Raw genomic sequence first — 22,336 nt, 5'->3', positions numbered from 1 at the left:
CCGTATCAAACGCAGCGGACAGATCCAGCAGGACTAGGGCCTGGGGGAGATTACTGTCGGCCTTCCCCTTCAGTTCATCCAGGACCGCAAGGACCACACTCTCGGTAGAGTGGCCTGGTCGGAAGCCAGCCTGGTGAGAGGCCAGGATGTTATTTTCCTCGATGAAATTGGAGAGACAAGATGTTACGTAGCTCTCAAGAATCTTCCCAAGGTAGGGAAGAAGGGAGATCGGCCTAAAGTTCGATGGGAGGGAGGGGTCCAGGCCAGCTTTCTTCAGGATAGGAAGCACAATGGCAGTTTTGAAGAAGAGGGGGACAGAACCCAGAGCCAAGGAAGAGTTAAGAAGGGTTAAAGGAGGGGTGGGGCAGCAGGTGTATAGGGTTCTGAGGATCCGTGCAGGTGCACAATCCGCCGGAGAGCCGGACTTGACCTTTACAAGAAGGTCATGGAAGAGCTCAGGTGAAATGGGTGTAAAATGATCCAGAACAGAGGATAAAGAGAGGACATGATCCGGTAAGTTGAGTTGAGATACAGTCGGAATGTTAGCCATGATGGTGATTATTTTATTGATAAAATAATCATTCAGAGAATGACAGAGGGACTGAGAAGGAGCGGGGGACAGACTAGCACGGTCGGAGGTGGCGAGACTGCGCACCAGTGAAAATATCTCGCGTGATTTGTTAGCCGCGAGAGCTACACGCTCCGAAAAGTATTTGGATTTGGCCGCTAAGATGGCCAGTTTATAAGTATTTAAGAGGGCCTTGTAAGTGAGGCGGAGGGTGGGGCAATAGTTACGGCGCCAGCGACGCTCAGAGCGCCTGAGGTCTAATTTCAGGGATCTGAGGTCGCTGGAAAACCACTTGTGAGCGTCGTGGGGGCGAGCAGATCGGATCTTTTTGAGTGGAGCAGCCCGATCGCAGGCCGAGGAAAGCCAGATGTTAATAGCATCCGCCTGATTCTCCACAGAGAGGTCGGTCAGGGTGGGAGCCGATGAAGACAGAGAGGAAGAGAGATCGTTAAGATCAATCTTGTTCCAACTCCGGGCCCAGATGTTTTTGGGCAAGGGGGCTTTCTCGGATTGGCCTAGGTCGATAGAAAAGGAGATCAAAAAATGATCAGACCAAACGCAGGGGGAGATTGAATTAAGCGAGGGATTGCAACGCAAGGACCAGATCTGGTCCAGGGTATGGCCATGGGTGTGAGTGGGGGCCGAGACATGAGGGAGGAAATTAAGACAACGAAGGGTGGCAGAAAAGTCTTTAGAAGAGGAGTCCTCCCTCGGGTCCCTCCCACATGACCACCATATTCAATCAGTGACACTTGTAAAGCGCGCTACATACCCGTAGGGTCTCAAGGCGCTTGGGGGGGGGGGGTGCCGCTACTGCTCGAACAGCCAGGTCTTCAGCTTCTTCCTGAAGGAGAGGTGGTCTTGGGTCAGGCGCAGGTCGGACGGGAGGGAGTTCCAGGTCTTGGCGGCCAGGTAGGAGAAGGACCTTCCTCCTGTAGTCGCTCTTCGGATGCGGGGGACGGCGGCGAGGGCGTGGTTGGCTGATCGGAGGTGGCGTTTGGGAGCGTAGAAGTTGACTCGGCTGTTGAGGTAGCTCGGGCCTTGGTCGTGTAGGGCTTTGTGTGCGTGGGTGAGGAGGCGGAAGGTGATTCTCTTGTTGATAGGGAGCCAGTGAAGGTCTCTCAGATGTCCGGAGATGTGGCTGGATCGTGGGATGTCGAGGATGAGTCTGGCTGAGGCGTTTTGGATCCGCTGGAGTCTCTTCTGGAGCTTGGCGGTGGTCCCGGCGTAGAGGGCGTTGCCGTAGTCCAGTCGGCTGGTGACGAGGGCCTGGGTGACGGTCTTCCTGGTCTCTGTGGGGATCCACCAGAAGATCTTTCGTAGCATGCGTAGGATGTTGAAGCACGCCGAGGAGACGCTGTTGACTTGCCTGGTCATGGAGAGGGAGGAGTCCAGGATGAAGCCCAGGTTTCGTGCATGGTCTGTCGGTTTGGGTGCGGTGCCCAGGGCGGGAGGCCACCAGGAGTCGTCCCAGGCGGAGGGTGAGGAGCCCAGGATGAGGACCTCCGTCTTGTCCGAGTTCAGTTTCAGGCGGCTGGTCGTCATCCACTCGGCTACCTCTCTCATCCCTTCGTGCAGGTTGGCTCTGGCGGCGGCGGGGTCGTTGGTCAGGGAGAGGATCAGCTGGGTGTCGTCGGCGTAGGAGATGATGCTGAGGTGGTGTTTGCGTACGATGGCCGCGAGAGGGCTCATGTAGACGTTGAAGAGGGTTGGGCTCAGGGATGATCCTTGGGGGACGCCGCAGATGACTTCGGAGGCCTCTGACTTGTACGGTGGTAGGCGGACTCGCTGTGTTCTTCCGTCGAGGAAGGAGATGATCCATTCCAGCGCCTTGTCCTGGATTCCGATGTTGCTGAGGCGCTGTATTAGGGTGCGGTGGCAGACCGTGTCGAATGCCGCGGAGAGGTCTAGGAGGATGAGGGCCGCTGTTTCTCCCTTGTCCATCAGGGCTCGGATGTCATCGGTGGCGGCGATGAGGGCGGTCTCGGTGCTGTGTTTGGCTCGGAAGCCGGACTGTGAGGGGTCGAGGGATCCGTTCGTCTCGAGGAAGGCGGCCATCTGCTTGTTGACGGTCTTCTCGATGACTTTGGCTGGAAACGGGAGAAGCGAGATGGGGCGGTAATTCTTGAGGTCGGTGGGGTCCGCTGTTGGTTTCTTGAGTAGAGCGCTGAGTTCGGCGTGTTTCCAGCTTTCGGGGAAGATGGCGGTGTCGAAGGATGTGTTGATGATTTCTCGCAGGTGGGGTGCGATGACAGTGTCGGCCTTGTTGAAGACGTGGTGAGGGCAGGGGTCGGTCGGTGATCCGGAGTGGATGGAGTTCATCGTGCGGATGGTGTCTTCGGTGCTGATCGGGGTCCAGGCGTGGAGGGTGGTGGTGGGGGGGGGTGGCTGGTCGGTCGTGGTGTGCGTTGGTTGGTTGTTGAAACTGCTGTGTATGTCCGTGATCTTGTTGTGGAAGTATGAGGCGAGGGAGTTGCAGAGGTCTTGCGATGGGGTGATGTCGTTGTTTCCTGCGCTGGGGTTGGAGAGCTCTTTCACGATGTTGAAGAGTTCCTTGCTGTTGTGTGCGTTGTTGTCCAACCGGTCCTTGTATGCTGTTCTCTTGGCGGCGCGGATCAGCTGGTGGTGTTTCCGGGTGGCAAGTTTGTAGGAGGTCCTGTTGTCCGGTGTCGGTTCCCTTTTCCAGACTTTCTCGAGGGCTCGGCAGTTCTTCTTGGAGCTCTTGAGTTCGTCGGTGAACCATGGGGCCTTCTTGCTGCCGGGTCTGCTAGGCGGGGTCCTCAGCGGGGCGAGTTCGTCCGCGCAGTTGCTGATCCACTTCGTGATGTTCTCGGCGGCCTGGCTGGGGTTTGCTGAGCTGGCAGGAGGGTGTTGGCTCAGGGAGGTGGCGAGCTGGTCTGCTGTGATCTTGTTCCAGCTTCTGCGGGCGGTGTGTTGCTGGTGTTGGTGGGTCGTCGTTCTCTTGAAGGTGAAGTGGACGCAGCTGTGGTCCGTCCATTGAAGCTCTGTGGCGTGGCTGAAGTCGATGTCTGTGCTGGATGAGAAGACGGCGTCGAGTGTGTGTCCGGCGAGGTGGGTGGGGGTGGACACCAGTTGCTTGAGTCCCAGGTTGGCGAGGTTGTCGAGCAGGGTGCTGGTGCTGTGGTCGTTGTTGTTCTCCAGATGGAAGTTGAGGTCTCCCAGGAGGATGTAGTCAGCGGAGGGGAGGGCATGCGGGCTGATGAAGTCGGCGATGTCCTCGCTGAATTGTGTGCGTGGTCCAGGTGGTCGGTAGATCAGGGTGCCTCTGAGGGTGGTGTTCGGGTTGGTGTGGATCTGGAAATGCAGGTGTTCGGCGCTGGTCAGGGTGTTGTCGGTGCTGGTCGTGAGACGGATGGTGTTCCTGTGGATGATGGCGATGCCTCCTCCCATCTGGTTGGCGTTGCGGTCCCTCCGGACGATCTTGTAGCCCTCTGGGATGGCGATGGCGATGTCGGGAGCTGAAGAGGCGTTCATCCAGGTCTCCGTGATGAAGGCAACGTCAGGGGCTGTGGCGTCTAGAAGGTTCCAGAGTTCGATGGCGTGTCTGTGGACGGAGCGGGTGTTGAGCAGGATGCACTTGAGGTGGGTGCTGCTGGAGTTCGCCTTGGCGGGTGCTGGTGCGGGGCTGGTCCGGATGCAGGAGAACTTGCAGGCGTGGCAGCTGAACGGGCCTTGGGTGCTTCTTGGAGTGGCTTGATGGCATTCTGGGAGTCGGCCGGTGTTGAGTGCGGTGAGGGTGGCGGCGGAGTACGTCAGGCGGGTCAGTCGGGGTCTTCGTGGGCCAGGGGTCCTGGCGCTGGTCGCGATCCGGTCGCGGACGGGCGCAGACGGGCTTACCTTTGGCGCGCCTTCGGCGCACAAACGGCGCAACCGCTGCGCGTGACCGCTGCGCGTTCGCACGGTCGCCATTTAAGGCGAAGTGCGCGGGTGGGCGGGGCAGCTGGGAGGCGGGAGCAGAAGGGAAAGGGGGCGTGGTCAGCGGTGGTGGCGGGAAGCGGGGAGCGGGGAGGGAAGGCGGAGGGCGGCGAGGTAGGCGGGCAGACAGGAAGGAGAACGATAAAAACGGGCAAAAGTGACTAAAACAGCAGGCACAAATGCTCAAACAAGACGCTAACACAGGAAGTCAAATACAGTAAAAAACAAGCACAAATGTTGCACAGAGGCAAAACAAAAACAAAACAGACGGCAGCGGCGTCAGCCGGCAACGAGGCAAAGGAACAAGCACAAATGATTTACAAAACAAGACAGACTGCAGCGGCGTCAGCCGGCAACGAGGCGGGCAGCGAGGCAGAGGGCAAAGCGGAGTGGCACACGCAGCAGCTGGTGGCCGTGCGGCGCGGGGGTGTCCCATTTTAAACACAAATGTTCAGCATATACTTGTGTATGTAACCATGTATAATTTGATTCTCTGTATGTATTTAGATATGTGCATATCTTTGAACAAATAAATATACTTCTTATGGCTTAAAAATATATAGCTATTCATAGAGGTCTGCTTAACAAATGTATATATGACCTATTGATTTTATCCATACTAATAATATAAAGAGAGAGCCCAAACCTTTGAGGCGGGTAATCTCAGGAACGACAGCACCAATCACAACACCCAATACAGCGTTGGAAAGGGCAGTTGCAGCAGAAGGACATAGGCTATACAGACGCCCACCATATACTTTTAAAAGGTAAAAGAACCGTGCCAGCAAAGTAGTCCCTTGTGGGCGTGTCTGCGTTGTGCTGTGGGCGTGTGCTGGGGGCGTGACTAACACTGGGGGCGTATGGTACGTTCCACCCTTCATGCCATGTCTCATATTGTGTGCTAATCCCACCCTGCTCCCTTTAAATACCCCTGCACCCCATGATCATAACCCACCCTTACTCCTTAAAATACCCCAACACCCTTAAACACTAACCCATCTTAAACCTATAAATATACCCTGTACCCCAAAACCCAAACCTATCCCTAAACCCTAAGAATACCCCTATACCCCAAAACCCAAACCTAGCCCTGAACCCTATAAATACCCCGTACCTCAAAACCCAACCCTACCCCTGAACCCTAAAAATACCCTTGTACCCCAAAACCCAAACCTAGCCCTGAACCCTAAAAATACCACTATACCCCAAAACCCAAACCTACCCCTGAACCCTAAAATACCCCTGTACCCCAAAACACAAACCTAGCCCTGAACCCTTAAAATACCCCTGTACCCCAAAACCTAAACCTACCCCTGAACCCTAAAAGTACCCCTGTACCCCAAAACCCAAACCTACCCCTGAACCCTAAAATACCTCTGTACTCCAAAACCCAAACCTAGCCCTGAACCCTAAAAATACCCCTGTACCCCAAAACCCAAACCTAGCCCTGAACCCTTAAAATACCCCTGTACCCCAAAACCCAAACCTACGCCTGAACCCTAAAAATACCCCTATACCCCAAAACCCAAAACTATATCTGAACCCTTAAAATACCCCTGTACCCCAAAACCCAAACCTAGCCCTGAACCCTAAAAATACCACTGTACCCCAAAACCCAAACCTACCCCTGAACCCTAAAACACCCCTGTACCCCAAAACACAAACCTAGCCCTGAACCTTAAAATACCCCTGTACCCCCAAACCCAAACCTAGCCCTGAACCCTAAAAATACCACAGTACCCCAAAACCCAAACCTACCCCTGAACCCTAAAATACCCCTGTACCCCATAACACAAACCTAGCCCTGAACCCTAAAAATACCCCTGTACCCCAAAACCCAAACCTAGCCCTGAACCCCCAAAATACCCCTGTACCCCAAAACCCAAACCTACCCCTGAACCCTAAAATACCTCTGTACCCCAAAACCCAAACCTAGCCCTGAACCCTGAAAATACCCCTGTACCCCAAAACCCAAACCTAGCCCTGATCCCTAAAATACCATGTACCCCAAAACCCAAACCTACCCCTGAACCCTAAAAATACCCCTATACCCCAAAACCCAAAACTATATCTGAACCCTTAAAATACCCCTGTACCCCAAAACCCAAACCTAGCCATGAACCCTAAAAATACCACTGTACCCCAAAACTTAAACCTACCCCTGAACCCTAAAATACCCCTGTACCCCAAAACACAAACCTAGCCCTGAACACTTAAAATACCCCTGTACCCCAAAATCCAAACCTACCCCTGAACCCTAAACATACCCCTGTACCCCAAAACCCAAACCTAGCCCTGAACCCCAAAAATACCACTGTACCCCAAACCTACCCCTGAACCCTAAAATACCTCTGTACCCCAAAACCCAAGCCTAGCCCTGAACCCTAAAAATACCCCTGTACCCCAAAACCCAACCTACCCCTGAACCCTAAAAATACCCCGGTACTCCCAAACCCAAACCTAGCCCTGATCCCCAAAAATACCCCTGTACCCCAAAACCCAAACCTACCCCTGAACCCTAAAATACCACTGTACCCCAAAACCCAAACCTACCCCTGAACCCTAAAAATACCCCTATACCCCAAAACCCAAAACTATATCTGAACCCTTAAAATAGCCCTGTTCCCCAAAACCCAAACCTAGCCCTGAACCCTAAAAATACCCCTGTACCCCAAAACCCAAACCTAGCCCTGATTCCTTAAAATACCCCTGTACCCCAAAACCCAAACCTACCCCTGAACCCTTAAAATACCCCTATACCCCAAAACCCAAACCTAGCCCTGAACCCTAAAAATACCTCTGTACCCCATAACCCAAAACTATATCTGACCTCTTAAAATACCCCAGAACCCCAAAACATATACCTCAGTACACCAAAACATATACCCCTATACCAATACTTACCTTATCCAAACATTAAAAAAAACATGCTTTTACCATTCATGCATTTACAACGAATTTCGTTGTAAATGTATGCATAGTAAAAGCATATAAAATGTAATGCCATGCGTTATAATGGCATTGAGGAGTCATGGAACTTTCGTAATGAAAGTATGCGGAGTGATGGTATGCGGAAAGAAAGTTGCGGAATAATCGGTGTTTACCCTCCCCCGGTAAGTACATAGGTGGCACGGCGGCCCACATCTCCAGCAACATACTCATATTTTTTCACCACCCATTTGAAAAATGCACAGGTCTCTCTCATTGATGGCCAGCACCAACATACACTTTTAGACACACCTCCCGCCACAAGTTCTAGAATTGCGAACTTTAGAGCTGGGAAGCTACGTTCGAATCTCGGCATCAGCTCAACATCCTGTGATTCCAGGCAAATCGCTTTGTTTCCCCGTGCCTACCACAAATGAATGTGTTCTTCTGTAATGTAAATTGTGCTCATGCCATGTTGTCGAGTTTGCGCTATATAATATTGCAAAGAAATATAAAGTAGGGAAACTCGAGTTCACACACTACTGAATGCGCACTCTTAAGTGGATCAGCAGTGCACTGTGAATCGGAGCGTTTCACAGGCCTGTCACAGATAAGAAATGCTATCAAAACGAAATCCTACAAAACAATATACTACTGGCCGGCAGCAATTCATACCCGGACAACGTCGGCACGGGCTGCTATCAACAATGAAATCATAAACCAAGGACTTATAGAAATTGAAGACTCACTGTATCTATTAAGCGAGAAGTCCTTACAAGATTTCAGCCTGCCGCCAGCAGTCCGAACTAACCTAACTGGATCCCACAATATCGCTACCGCACCCAATATTCCAGAGCTAAATAACTACCTTGCTCAACACTTGCCTAACTTAGTTCCCGATCAACAACTTGTCTACAACACCATAGTTGATAGTGTTGAAAAGAAGCAAGGCAAACTATTGTTCATAGACGCCCCCGGTGGCACAGGAAAGACTTACCTAATCAACCTCATACTTGCCAAAGTTCGATCTTCTGGGAATTTGGCTCTAGCTGTTGCTTCATCTGGAATAGCTGCCACTTTGCTAACAGCTGGGAAAACAGCACATTCTACCTTTGAACTGCCTCTAACAGTTTCCCTTGAAAGGGATTCAATATGCTCTATTCAGAAAAACGGACCTTTGGGGATACTGCTTCAAAATGTGTCTCTTATCATGTGGGACGAATGTGCATTGATACTAAAACCATTGCTGCCTAGCCTTTTTTTACCCGGACAACGTCGGGACGGGCCGCTAGTATATATATATAGCACTGAAGGAAGGGTCCCCTTTGCGCAGCGGTGGCTCCACGCTAATATATATATATATATATATATATATATATATTCAGCTCAGCTTCAGATTTATAATCTCCAAAGAACTGCACTCGTGGAAACCAAAGGGTTGCAGTGCTCACACCAGTTTAATCACACTCGTAAACAGACAGACGCGTTTCAGCGGTATGCCTTCCTCAGTGTCAGTTACACTGCGAGGACCTGCCGGGGATATAGCGTCCATGCCAACAACGACATGGTAGATGGACTACATCGTTCTCACGGGCGCGCCATCTTGGAACATGCAATTACAGTTCACAATAGGGTGTATTTTGCCCAGGGGAAACAAAGTAAATCAAGCCGTGGATCGGCATAGAACCCCGTGTATCCACATCCGGGGTGATGTGGGGTACTTAGAATAAGAACCCTCTGAGTAATTCCCCAGTCCATCTTGCCATGAATTGGCAGGTGCTCCAGTGATTCATATGTACAGTGTCCTTAACCCACCACTAAACTTATTAAACTATAATGAGCAAATAATGCATCTGTAAGTTACATTGCTATTAATGTTCATATTGCTGTACATCAGTTCATGAAGAAATTTCAGGAAAACCTCATATTGCTTATTTCCCTAGGTGAACTGCCAGTTCTTCCCCATGGTTCAGCCCGCCTGGACTTTTGGTCATGAGGTCGATTATATACCTTGATTCCAGGCGTCTCAGAGTTTTTTGCCTGTCTCCTTCCCTTGGGTTTTCAGCTACAAAATCTATGCCAAAGTACCGCAGTTTGGTCCTGTCCCTTTGGTGAACCAAGTCAAAATGTCTTGCGACTGGATATGCCGGATCTGCCTTGTCTATTGCCCTTTGGTGCTCGAGTACCCTGATTTTCAATTGGTGGATCGTACTTCCAATATATCTCAATCCGCATGGGCAGATAAGGCAATAGACCGCATAATTAGTGCTACAGGTCAGAAATTTCTTGATGGATTTCGTGATGTTTGCTCCCGGGATGTCATAGTTTCGCACTCTCTTGCATCCCGCACAGGCCTTGCATTTTCCGCAAGGAAAAAATCCACCCATCTCTGCAATTTTACCTGTTCTTGGGGTCACATTCTTGAAGTGGCTTCTCACAAGGGAGTCTCTTAATGATCTTGCTTTGCGGTATGTAATCAAGGGTTTTGTTGGAATTTCATCCTTCAGGATCGGGTCTGTCTCTAGAATGTGCCAGTTTTTTTGCATAATTCTTCTCAGTCCCATAGAATCACTGGTATATGGTGTAATCAAACGAAATTTGCCCTCGTCTTTGGTTTGTTCATTAGGTACTTTTGGTTTTAGGAGATCTTCCCTTTTTATTTTTCTTACTTTCTTCAGGGTTTTATTCAAAGAGTCCAGATCGTATCCTCTCCTTGTGAACCTTTCTATGCAACCTGCCGCTGCTGTTTCAAAGTCCTTCTCTCTGCTGCTATTTCTTCTCATCCTGAGAAGTTCCCCGTACGGGATACTTTGTATCAGCCTCTTCGGATGGTTGCTATCGGCCCGCAGGATGGAATTGCCTGCCGTCGCTTTGCGATACAGTGATGTATGTAACTGGTTATTCTCAACTTCCACTCTCAGGTCCAAGTATTCAGCTGTTGTTGTACTGATGGATCCTGAGAAGTGTAGATTGCAGTTGTTGTCGTTCAGCACTCTTATATATTGCTGTGCCCCCTCCATCGTCCCTTGCCACACGATGAAGAGGTCATCGATGTACCTAAACCACTGTATTACTTTCTCTGTTCCTTGTCCTTCAGTCTGAAGGACCATGGGCACCCGCTCCTCCCACCAGCCGACGAACAAGTTCGCGTAGCTGGGAGCGAAGCAGGTGCCCATCGCGGTCCCAGAGACCTGTGTGTATAGCTGATCATTGAACAGGAAGATGTTGCTAGTTAAACAGAATTCAATGAATTCCAGCAACATACGATTGTGCAGAGCGAATCTGGCAGGTCTCTTGTTCAGAAAGTGTTCCACTGCTGTTAAGCCTAAATCATGTCTGATGTTGGTATATAGGCTAGTTATATCAAGCACAATCATCAGGTATGTTGGATCCCATGTTATTTCAGAGATTTTCGTGAGGAAGTCTTTAGTGTCCTTAACGTGAGAATTAAGTTTAGTTACCAAGGGGAATAGATAGTTGTCAATGAATTTTGACATATTTTCAGTTAGTCCATTTATGGATGATACTATTGGCCTTCCCGGGGGCTCCTTTGCGTTTTTATGAAGCTTCGGTAAATGATAGAAGGTTGGGATCGTGGGATTGTTACTTCTTAGATACAGGTTTTCGTCACTTCCCAGCATCGATTTTTTGTACCACTTATTAACCAGATCATCATACCTCCTAATGCCCTCTTTATAGTGTTTGTCGTCTGTTTGGCGATAGTATTGCACATCTGATAGTTGTCGTAGTGCCTCCTTTTGGTAATATTCACGTTTTAAAAGCACAACATTTCCCCCCTTATCCGAGGGCTTGATTATTATGTTCTCCTCTTTCTCCAGGGTATGCAAAGCCTCCCTTTCTTGTGGGGTAATGTTATCTCTCCTGGTCGACGTCTCCCGTTTACCCCTTAGGGTTATTAGATCTTTTAAAACTGTCTCTGAAAAAGCGTCTATCGCATCCCAGGGCATTATCGGGCAGAACGTGGACCTTGGCTTCATGTTGCTTTCCTCTCTCTCCTGATCAATTTCATTTGCGAGAGCTCTGTTAATCATGGTGTCCTCCTGTGATGGTTGTGTTTCTCTTTCCAGTCTTGGGACTGAGAAGAATTATGCAAAAAAACTGGCACATTCTAGAGACAGACCCGATCCTGAAGGATGAAATTCCAACAAAACCCTTGATTACATACCGCAAAGCAAGATCATTAAGAGACTCCCTTGTGAGAAGCCACTTCAAGAATGTGACCCCAAGAACAGGTAAAATTGCAGAGATGGGTGGATTTTTTCCTTGCGGAAAATGCAAGGCCTGTGCGGGATGCAAGAGAGTGCGAAACTATGACATCCCGGGAGCAAACATCACGAAATCCATCAAGAAATTTCTGACCTGTAGCACTAATTATGCGGTCTATTGCCTTATCTGCCCATGCGGATTGAGATATATTGGAAGTACGATCCACCAATTGAAAATCAGGGTACTCGAGCACCAAAGGGCAATAGACAAGGCAGATCCGGCATATCCAGTCGCAAGACATTTTGACTTGGTTCACCAAAGGGACAGGACCAAACTGCGGTACTTTGGCATAGATTTTGTAGCTGAAAACCCAAGGGAAGGAGACAGGCAAAAAACTCTGAGACGCCTGGAATCAAGGTATATAATCGACCTCATGACCAAAAGTCCAGGCGGGCTGAACCATGGGGAAGAACTGGCAGTTCACCTAGGGAAATAAGCAATATGAGGTTTTCCTGAAATTTCTTCATGAACTGATGTACAGCAATATGAACATTAATAGCAATGTAACTTACAGATGCATTATTTGCTCATTATAGTTTAATAAGTTTATTGGTGGGTTAAGGACACTGTACATATGAATCACTGGAGCACCTGCCAATTCATGGCAAGATGGACTGGGGAATTACTCAGAGGGTTCTTATTCTAAGTACCCCACATCACCCCGGATGTGGATACACGGGGTTCTATGCCGATCCACGGCTTGATTTACTTTGTTTCCCCTGGGCAAAATACACCCTATTGTGAACTGTAATTGCATGTTCCAAGATGGCGCGCCCGTGAGAACGATGTAGTCCATCTACCATGTCGTTGTTGGCATGGACGCTATATCCCCGGCAGGTCCTCGCAGTGTAACTGACACTGAGGAAGGCATACCGCTGAAACGCGTCTGTCTGTTTACGAGTGTGATTAAACTGGTGTGAGCACTGCAACCCTTTGGTTTCCACGAGTGCAGTTCTTTGGAGATTATAAATCTGAAGCTGAGCTGAATACTTTGCGGGTACCCATTACCGCAAACTGCACCCGCCCGCGAGTGCCCCGACTACATAGTGGGACAAGGAGCGCCATATATATATATATATATATATTAGCGTGGAGCCACCGCTGCGCAAAGGGGACCCTTCCTTCAGGGCTCCATGGTACTGTGGCACTTACATGGACCGCCGCTGATTCCCAGGGAAGCGGCGCATTTGTTGTCGAATGGCAATCCATCAAATATGGACAGACGTGGTTACGGTAAACTGGCGTCTCCAGACGGGCTGCAGACACGGGGACCAAGCGGCTGGAAGTGAGGAATGGGACAGTGGTTGTTAGCCCAGCACAATACAGGGGTTCAACCTTTATCCCATTGTCACTCAGTCCCTTACTAGAAGTTATTGAAAAATAGGGCTGACGGAGGCCCTCTGTATAAACGAACAAACTGCATGCTGGTTGCTGTAGTCTCTGGAAATCAAACACTGAGCAGCGCAAGTGTCTCTGATACGATAGAGGAGTGGCCAACACTACTTTAGGGGGATGGGCCAACCTACAAAAGAGAAACTATGGACTTCCTGTACCCGAGGCATCTGATGAGGCAAAACCTCCGAAACGCATAATGCCAAATTTAATAAATGGTGAATTCTCAGCCCACCGTGTCCCCTTATCTTCTTTTCATGAAGCAGATTGTTTTTGCATATATATAAATATATACACGGAGAGAGAGAGAGAGAGAGAGAGAGAGAGAGAGAGAGTTTTATGCTTCAAATGTATGTAGGTCACTGAATAACTGAATAGTTTACACACAATTAATTTGATTATATGCTTATGAGTCCTGTTTTATTTTATTTTATCTATCACAATGTGTACATTTGATCATAACAATTGAATTTATAAGTGCTTCACTATTGAAATATTGAAGAAAAATATAAAACAATAAAGAAAATATAAATAAACAAATAAAAAAAGTTTTTTAGGTTTAAAGCATTTTATTGACATTTACAAAATTAGAAAACAGTTGTCGCGAGGAATAAGTGCTATGACACAACCATGTAGGGGCGCGTAAAGTCTCATCGAACTAAATGCCCATCCGGGCTCAATGCTTGGTGCGTATACAGCGACAATAACATTAAAATAAACAACCCCCGTTGTCAACTCCCCCCCACTTCCACCCCTTCAGTCCCCTCTCATCCCCTCCCCGTCCAGTGCTAAGTTCGCCCTCCCGCATCACCACTCCCACGCCGCCTTCTCCTTTCAGCCAGTTCTAATCTAAGACTCATCGATCAGCTGAATCAGCAGGTGATGTTAATCTCAAAAGTCGGAGGTATCGTGGACATGTGAGTTCTTTAAATTCCGTAACCAGTAGCGACTGAAACGGTTGCCACAAGTCGTTAAATTGCTCCACCTCTCCCGCCACTGTGAGCGACAACTTCTCCATGCCCAGAACATGCCATAATCTATGCAGCCAGCCCGTAATGGAAGGGAGTGTGGTGGTGCGCCAGTGTATAAGGATGTTTTGAACCGCTGAGTCCAGTGCTATTGCAATCTGCCTGCCTTTACGGGATTTTAGGGGGTACATCAACCAGTTGGGTAAGCCCAACAGTACATACGCAGGGAAGCGTCGCAGCTCGATGTCAAAGTGTGTGTCAATCTCGTCTAAGACCTCTTTCCAGTAGGGGCACAGCAGAGGGCAATCCCACAGCACATGCGTAAGTGTGCCTATCTGTCCATAAGCCCGTCAGCATGTGTCCTCAATGTTGCGATTCATTTTATGCAATCTTTCTGGTGTGTAGTACCAGTAAGTGGTTACCTTAGAGAACGTTTCAGTAAGCCCTGTGTGGTATGCGGAGTGGCGTGCTCGGTATGAAATCTGGTCCCATTCTGTGTGACTCAGTGTCCTCCCTAATTCTCGTTCCCAACGTTCCCTGCCCGGGTTATAAAGATGAGAGGAAGGAGGCTGCAAAAATGTGTAGAGGTCAGAGATTAATTTCGCATCTGAGGTGCATGTCACAAGCCACTTCTCATAGGGTAGAAGCCTCCTATCCGCTGATTCACGCACCTGCGGCTGCAGCGCCCAGTGGTGCACTTGTAAGTAACGCATTCTCTCCGTTTCAGGAAGTTGATACTCTCGCCTGATATCCTGAAATGAGATAACGCCATCTGGAGTATATATATGGAACAGCGTCCTGCACCCCGCAGACAGCCATCGATTGAAGGCCCCCTGCTCCATCCCAGGGTTGAAATCCGTGTTCTCAACCAATGGCGTGAACGGCGAGGGTAACCTGGTGAGACCATGCATGATATTAGTGGCATCCCATATCTTCATCGGGACTCGCGTGATGAAAGACGCATACAGATTGGGAGGACGGTGCACCCTGCGCAAAAAGGGCACCTCTTGTAGAGGCCAGCCCGCTACTGCCTGATCTTGGAACAGCCAGTGTTTATCCGACTCCCATCGGCTCCACTCCACAAGATATTGCAGTTGTGCCGCCTGGAAATACTTACGTAAATCCGGTATACCCAGACCCCCTGCTTCAGGGCTAGCGTGGATAAAGCCCTCTTCAGCCTAGGTTTGCGGCCCTGCCAGATGAAACGTGCATGGTCCGCTTGAGTCTGTTGGATCCACCCTTTGGGGGGTTGGAGAGGCAGAGCCCGGAACAAATACAGAACCTGTGGTAGGATCGTCATCTTAACCGCGGCTATCCTGCCGAGCCAAGATAGCGTGCCTCTGTTCCAGCGTCCCAGTTCCTCCTTAATTTTCTTCCCCAAAGCTGCATAATTGGCGGTTACCATAGCGGGCAGGGTAGGTGCCAATAAGATGCCCAAATAAGGCACCAGGTCCCGTGACCAGTGCACGGGGAAGATGTTCTGGAGTTCGGTTCGCGTGGCAGCGGACAATGACACATCGAGGGCCGCCGACTCCCCCATGTTCATTTTGAATCCCGCTACCGTTGAGAAAGCCTCTAGCTCTGCGATACATGTTGGGAGTGCCCTCCCTGGTTCGGCTAGTGTCAGTATAATGTCATCCGCGTAGAGGCTAATTGTGTGGGTATACCTCCCCATCCTCACTCCCTTCGCATTCGGGTTCTGGCTATCCGTTGGACAAGGGGCTCCATATCTAGTGCGAAAAGCAGCGGGGATAGTGGGCACCCCTACCTGGTGCCCCTCTCTATCGCAAACCTCTGGGAGCTGCAGCCATTCACCCGTACCACTGCAGATGGAAACCGGTAGCAATTGAAGACTAGGGTGCAGAATTTCTCCCCTATTCCCACCTTCGCCAGGACCCGCTCTAAATAAGGCCAATGTACCCGGTCGAACACTTTCTCCGCGTCTACGGCTAACAGCATTCGCTCTCCGGAAATCCGGGAGGCCTTCTCTAGGATGTGAACCACTCTTTTGGTATTGTCTACCGTCTGCCTCCCGGGTACAAATCCTGCCTGGTCCGGGTCCACCAGTCCCGGCAGGTGAAGTGCCAACCGAGCCGCAATGATCCCAGTGTACAGCTTGAGATCAATGTTCAGGAGAGAGATCGGTCTGTATGAGCTGCAGTGAGTCCGGTCCTTCCCTGGTTTGGGGATGACCGACACGGTTGCCTGGAGTAGATCGGGTGGGATAGCTCCAGGAGCGGAGAATGAGTTGAAGAGCCGGGTGAGGATAGGTGCCAACGTGGAGCAGAACGTTTTATAGAAGAGTGACGTATAGCCGTCGGGGCCTGGAGCCTTTCCATGTTTAAGTTTAGAGATGGCAGTAATCACTTCCTCAACCTGAATGTCCCTTTCCAGGTACTCCGCTTGTTCCGGAGTGAAGGAAGGGAGGGCGACCGAGTCCAGATAATCTGCCTCCGTATGTGCCAACGGGGGTTCACCGGTGTATAGTTCTGCATAGTACTGACGGAAACCCTCCGCTATCTGGCTGACCTCCGTGACTGTCACTCCGTCAGAGACCGAGAGCTCCTTCACCAACTGCCGTTGATGCGCTACTCGGAGTTTGTTCGCCAGAAGCCGGCCGCATCTGTCTCCCCCCATGTAATACCCGTGTTTCAAACGTAACGCTGCATACTCCACCCTATCCGTATCCAAGGCCGACAGGAGTTTCCCCGCTGCCTTGAGCTGCCTCCAGATTCTAGGGGCTCCCGTACGCTGGTGTACCTGTTCCAGCTCACGTACCTTGTGCGTGAGTTCGTCTCATTCGTGTTGCCGCTCCCTGTTTTCTGCTGACGATATTGCTATAAATTCCCCTCTGAGCACCGCCTTCAATGCTGCCCACTGCGTCGCTAAGGAAGTGTTGGTATTACCATTGTGGGTCTGATAATCGCGGACCGAGTCCGTGATGTGCTTCACTACTGTTTTTTTATGCAATAGAGTATCCCTGAGGTGCCAAACTCCGCGCGAGGGGGACACCGGCGGTAAGCGAAATGTGCCTGTGACAGGCGCGTGGTCCAATAAGGAGAGAACCCCCATTTCGGAGGCTATGGCTAGGTCACAGACTGGCCCTGTGACCAAGAGATGGTCCAATCTCGCATAGGTCTTATGTGCATGCGAGTAATAGGAGTAGTCTCTGTCGGTGGGATGGAGGCAGCACCAGAGGTCGTGGAGATCCAGGTCCTCCAATTGGGATTTGCCCACCTGTGAAATCTCTCCCGTCTGTGTTGATCTGTCTAAATACGAGTCGAAGACCATGTTCAGGTCACCCCCTATCATAATGTGCCTATCTGAGGTGGCTGTAATATCTAGTAAGGCCGAGATGAAAAATCGCTCTTGATGTTCGTTGGGGCTGTATATCGACCCAATGGTAAACACCAGACCTCCTGGCTTAACTCTATACAATAGGAGTCTCCATTTTTGTTCTGCAAATTTATGTAAAACCTACCCTTTAAATGTTCGGGACACTAGGATTGCTACCCCGGCTGTCTTGGTAGTATTGGAGGAGAAAAACTGTGTTGGGAATTTGTGAGATCGCATCCTATGGCAATCACGGGCCAGTAAGTAGGTCTCTTGCAAGAAACAGATATCTGCCTGTGTGTTTTCTAGCAGGGACAGAACCGCCCTCCTCTTGACTGGGTTATTCAACCCCTTCACATTAAGGGTGATGACCTTAAGGGCTGCCATCGGTGTAGGGAAAAATGTAGCGCAAGCACTGAGTCATAGCCCCGGTGAGGCGGCACTGAAAAATGTAGTGTGCAGGATCTCTGTCAGGCCAGAGTAGATGCATCAAAAGCACTGGACGATCCCCACTCTTCCTCCCCCAACTCCCCATGAACTGCCCCTGAGCTTCCCTTCCCTGTCCTCCCTCCCCCCTCCCCCACCCTTCCCTCAACAACCCCTTCACACACACAACCAGTTTCTTCCAAACCCCTCCCTTCTTCCCTTCTCGCACCCCCCTGAAACTCAAACAACCTTTAGTCCCAGTCATGTCCCAAGTGGACAAGTCTGTGGTGAATTACCTGAGTGGACGTCCGGCCACATACTCCTCCCCACGGCCCCCCACCTCCCGGAGCCCCAAACCTGCAATATCAGTAAGGCTGTGATGTTCTCCCCCCGGAGTGTTTCTATGCTGTCAACGCGACATCACCATTGGAAGCCGTGTCTCTGGCCACTTTGGAAACTGCGTTTGCCATGCTGGCTCTAATGGTGGGTGAGTCTGGTCTCAGGGGTGTAGCAGGGGCCCGTCTCCTCGACACTCTCTGCCTGCCGTCTTTAGGGCCTCGTCTCTGGCTTGGCGTAGCTGTATCTTCCTCTTCCGCGGTGATCCCCAGAACCTCGCATGTCTCCTGCAGCGATCGTAGTTGGTGCATCGTGCCATTCCACTTAAAAATAAGGCGGAAGGGGTGGCCCCAGGCATATGGCGTTTCGTGCTCTCTCAAAAAATCGGTCGCTATCTTAAATGCTTTACGTTTCTGAAGGGTGATAGCGGATAAGTCCTGATACAGAGCAACAGAATGACCGCGAAAGGTGAAGGATTGTTGTTTTCGCGCCTCAGCCAAAATGTGCTCCTTCAATGGGAAGTCTGGGAGAAAGGCCAAAATGTCCGGTGGTGGTGCCGACGCACGTCTCGGCGGTCCCACTCTGTGCGCCCTGTCAATCCGGATGGGAAACTCCGCTGTTTCTCCCAAGATCTCCCTGAATAGGTCTCGTAAGTAACCGGCCACATCCGTGCCCTCTTCTTTAGATGGAATTCCCCGGATCCGAATATTATTTCGTCGAGACCTGTTTTCAAGGTCCTCGTTGTGAGTTTGGAGATCCAAGTGTTGGTCTCGTAGGCACAACACCTCCTGTTGCAGCTGTACGATTTCATCGTCCAGCCGGTGGTTTGTGCTCTCCACAGTGGCCACCTGCTCACCCAGGCTGTCTACTTCTCTGCACACTTCTCCCACTTCTCCTGCTACTTCCTGCTTCAATGTTTGAAAATCGTCTCTGAGGGTGCTGAAGAGGGATTCCAGGAAGGACCTAGTGACCGGCGGCTCCCCTCCGCACGAGTTCTGCGAACCTCCAGCGGAGCTCGGTGACGGTTGTCCCCTGTCTCCTCTTTACTGCGTCCTGCTGAACATTTCCCGGGAGAGTGCGATCACCTTTCTTGCTACCTCTGTTGTTCGCCATCGTGGTATGGGTGCGGGCCAGATCCCCTGCTCCACCTGTTCCACTACTTTAGGCTCTCCAGACGTCTTCCGGGATCCACTGAGAAACCCCCGCCAGGTATCACTGGTCTGCTCCGAAGACCCTCCGTCGGGGCCCTCTGCTGAGAGGCCGCAGCCGCGACCTCAAGTTCTGCTGCTCTGCTCGTCTCCACTGCTGGGGCCCGCTGGTTTCCCAGTGCGGCCGACACCGCCTTGTTGTAAGACTCTTGGATAGGCGGGCTCGCTTCGTTCCGAGGAGGCCTTGCTGGTGCGCCGCAGCTGCGATCCCTGGTGCTGCTGTTCCGCCCGTTGTCTCTGCTGGGCCTTGTTAGGCACTGACTGCGGTCCGACACTCCCGGGCATACAGGCAGATGGAGGCTTCTCGGGGCGTTTCCCTCTGTGGCTACTCCGTCACCGCCGTGCTCTGGTGCCCCCGGCGCAGTAGTCGCCGGCCGATTAGTGTGGGCCAGTCCGCACTTCCTGAGCCTTCCAGGTCACACGGGACCCCCCTCTGTATCTTCTTTCGTCTTTCAGCCTGGGGGGAGCTCCGGAGGGAGGTCAGCACCTAGAACCAGGGGCGGAACTCCGGGCTTCGCCTCCGTCGGCGTCGGGTCACCCCCAGCGAGCATCTGGTCCGCTAGGCCCCAGCCGCGGCCTCAATTACCGCCCTGCAGCGACCCTTCCAACGCGGGTCCACTCGCCGGGCCGCAAGCCGCCCTCCGGGCAGTCCAGGCGCTGCGGAGTCCTTCTCTCTCTTCCGTTCTACACCGGGCCGAGGGTTAGCGCGGTGTGCAGCTGGCCGTGTCACCTTCTTCTGTTTCCCGGATGGCGGCCTCCGTCTCCTTTGTCTCCTGGTCCCGGCCTCCGATGCCACCCGGTAGGCTGTTCCGGGACCACTCCAAGGCCAGTTCCCTCGCCAAAGTCTTCGCTCCGAGCTCCTCTACCTGTCCCGGCGCTGTTAAACACCAGCGGGGGGAGAAGAAGCTATATTTCATGGATTGGGCCTAGTCGGATCGGGGACCCGCGAGGAGAAGCGTCCTCTCACGCCGCCATCTTGGCCACGCCCCCAAAAGTTTTTTTAAACATAAAATTACCCCCCAAAAGTTATAAAAATAAATAAATTAGCTTTATGTACAGCAACACTAGGAATATATCCATGCGGGTACATATTGGAATTTATATAATACAATGTTTTAACTCTCTTTTATTTTCTATATATATGTATACCTTTTTATGTGGTTATGTATCTATATATTTATTACTCTACTCCTACTGTAAAAAAATCATCAACTCTCTCAAATTCACTATGTCTCATCCTGCTTCCTCTTTCAATATATCCTCTACCTCCACCCTCTGACTCATGCCACACCTCATTTTATTTGTATGATCTACCAAATAACCCTTTCTAAACTCTTCCCCCCTCTATCCCTCCTTTGATTGATCCCAAACCTCATTTTACTAGTATGATCTCCCAAATAACACTTTTTAGACTCTTGCCTCCTCTATCCCTCCTTTATCATAATCAGTCCAACTAACTGATTCACATGTCCACCGTTCCAAATAACAACTTTTATTCCCTATACTAATCCACAACGAATCCACTTTAGGGTCCGGAGTAGCATGCTACTTGCTGAAAAGCGCTTCAACGCCTCGTCTGCAGTAGTAAGCACTATATAAATACAATTACAGTTACAATCATATAGCACAACTCAGTGAATGCTACAGCCTTCATAACAAGGCACCTAATTATAGCACCAAATAGAATTATATCTGCATCCATTCAGCTTACATTTCTTACCTGTATAACTTGGTGCACAACTCCCAGATAAGCTGCAATAACAATGGCCACGAGCAGGTCAAAGACAGCAGGTTTTACTCTGAAAATAGAAAATTGTCAAGATATGTCATATTGATTTTTTCTGAAATACACCGTCCGGTGATGGCATGATGGCTCTCACGAGAAATACAATGAAAATATAGATGAAAATATGTTTTTAGTATTCAAATTTGGAGATGGTCTTGTAGTCTGATAGTGAGGGGAACTATATTCCATTTTTGCCCTTATATCAGCAGGGCTTCCTCTGAAATGGAAACATTTTCAACCAAGAAACATTCATTTTGACAATTGGATATTGTGCACATGAGTTTGGATGACTTAATATTCAGCCATATTTTTGTCAGCTGGGACTTTTTTAATTTAAGCAGAAGGCAAGCTGTCACATTCCATACACTATGCAGTGTCATGGCATCTTTCCCACAGAGGTCAATATGTGCACTGTGAAGACTCAAATGCATTCGCATCCAACAATAAACAAAGAAGAAGGGCTTTTGGAGTAAGCCGGAAATTCGAAAACCAGCATCTTCGATAGAGGTGACAACATATACTTCTAAATAATATGTTGAATTGATTCACCTGTGTACTTAGAGAGGGAGTCTGCTCTTATGTTTAATGATCAAGGCATAAAAGGTACATCAATGTTCTACTCAAATCAGACAAAATTTTAAACAGACATTTAGAGCCTTTCCCAGTATCATTACTATCAATTGAAGACAATAATACTTGTGATCTGCTTGATGTCAAATGTATTGCCCCAAAAAATTGTAAATTGATACTTGTATAGCGCACTACTCACCCGCAAGGGTCTCAAGGCGCTTGTACGAATACCGCTGTGGAACCCATCCTGGCTTTCCCTGTGAGGCGTCCACTCCTGGGCACCCCCAAGGTGGAGGCCAGGCATCCTTAACGTTGTGGGGGCCATTGTGGAGATTAAGCAAGCTATTGCCCAGAGTTGCAGAGTGGGGCTCCATGATTGGAATAGGCACTGAGGCGAGAATGATCAGATCCCTGGAATTTTGAGCCCAAGACCCGCCGAGGCGGGGAATTGAACCCTGGTCCCGGGCTAGACCTCTGCATCAGGGTCTGCCGCTCTAACCATTGAACCACCCTTCTCCACAAAGAGAAATTTTACATTGTTCTACACTCAAGAAATCTGCAAAAACCTCACTCAGTCACTGACTTTGACGAGAATGCT

At 50.2% G+C, this 22,336-nt stretch overlaps 1 protein-coding gene across 1 annotated transcript in view; it reads right to left on the bottom strand.

Moving 5' to 3' along the window:
* Positions 1-22,336, bottom strand: part of LOC147726184 (BOS complex subunit NCLN-like) — a 212,513-nt gene that overhangs the window by 24,438 nt on the left and 165,739 nt on the right. The window contains exon 15 of the mRNA XM_086960282.1: positions 21,103-21,181. Within this exon, the coding sequence (XP_086816408.1) occupies positions 21,103-21,181 (79 nt within the window). The remainder of the gene's footprint in view (positions 1-21,102; positions 21,182-22,336) is intronic.

This window comes from Lissotriton vulgaris, chromosome 3_1, assembly GCF_964263255.1.
Source record: "Lissotriton vulgaris chromosome 3_1, aLisVul1.2, whole genome shotgun sequence".
In the NCBI taxonomy this organism is placed as follows: Eukaryota; Metazoa; Chordata; class Amphibia; order Caudata; family Salamandridae; genus Lissotriton; species Lissotriton vulgaris.
This window is presented reverse-complemented; position numbering and strand designations above follow the sequence as displayed.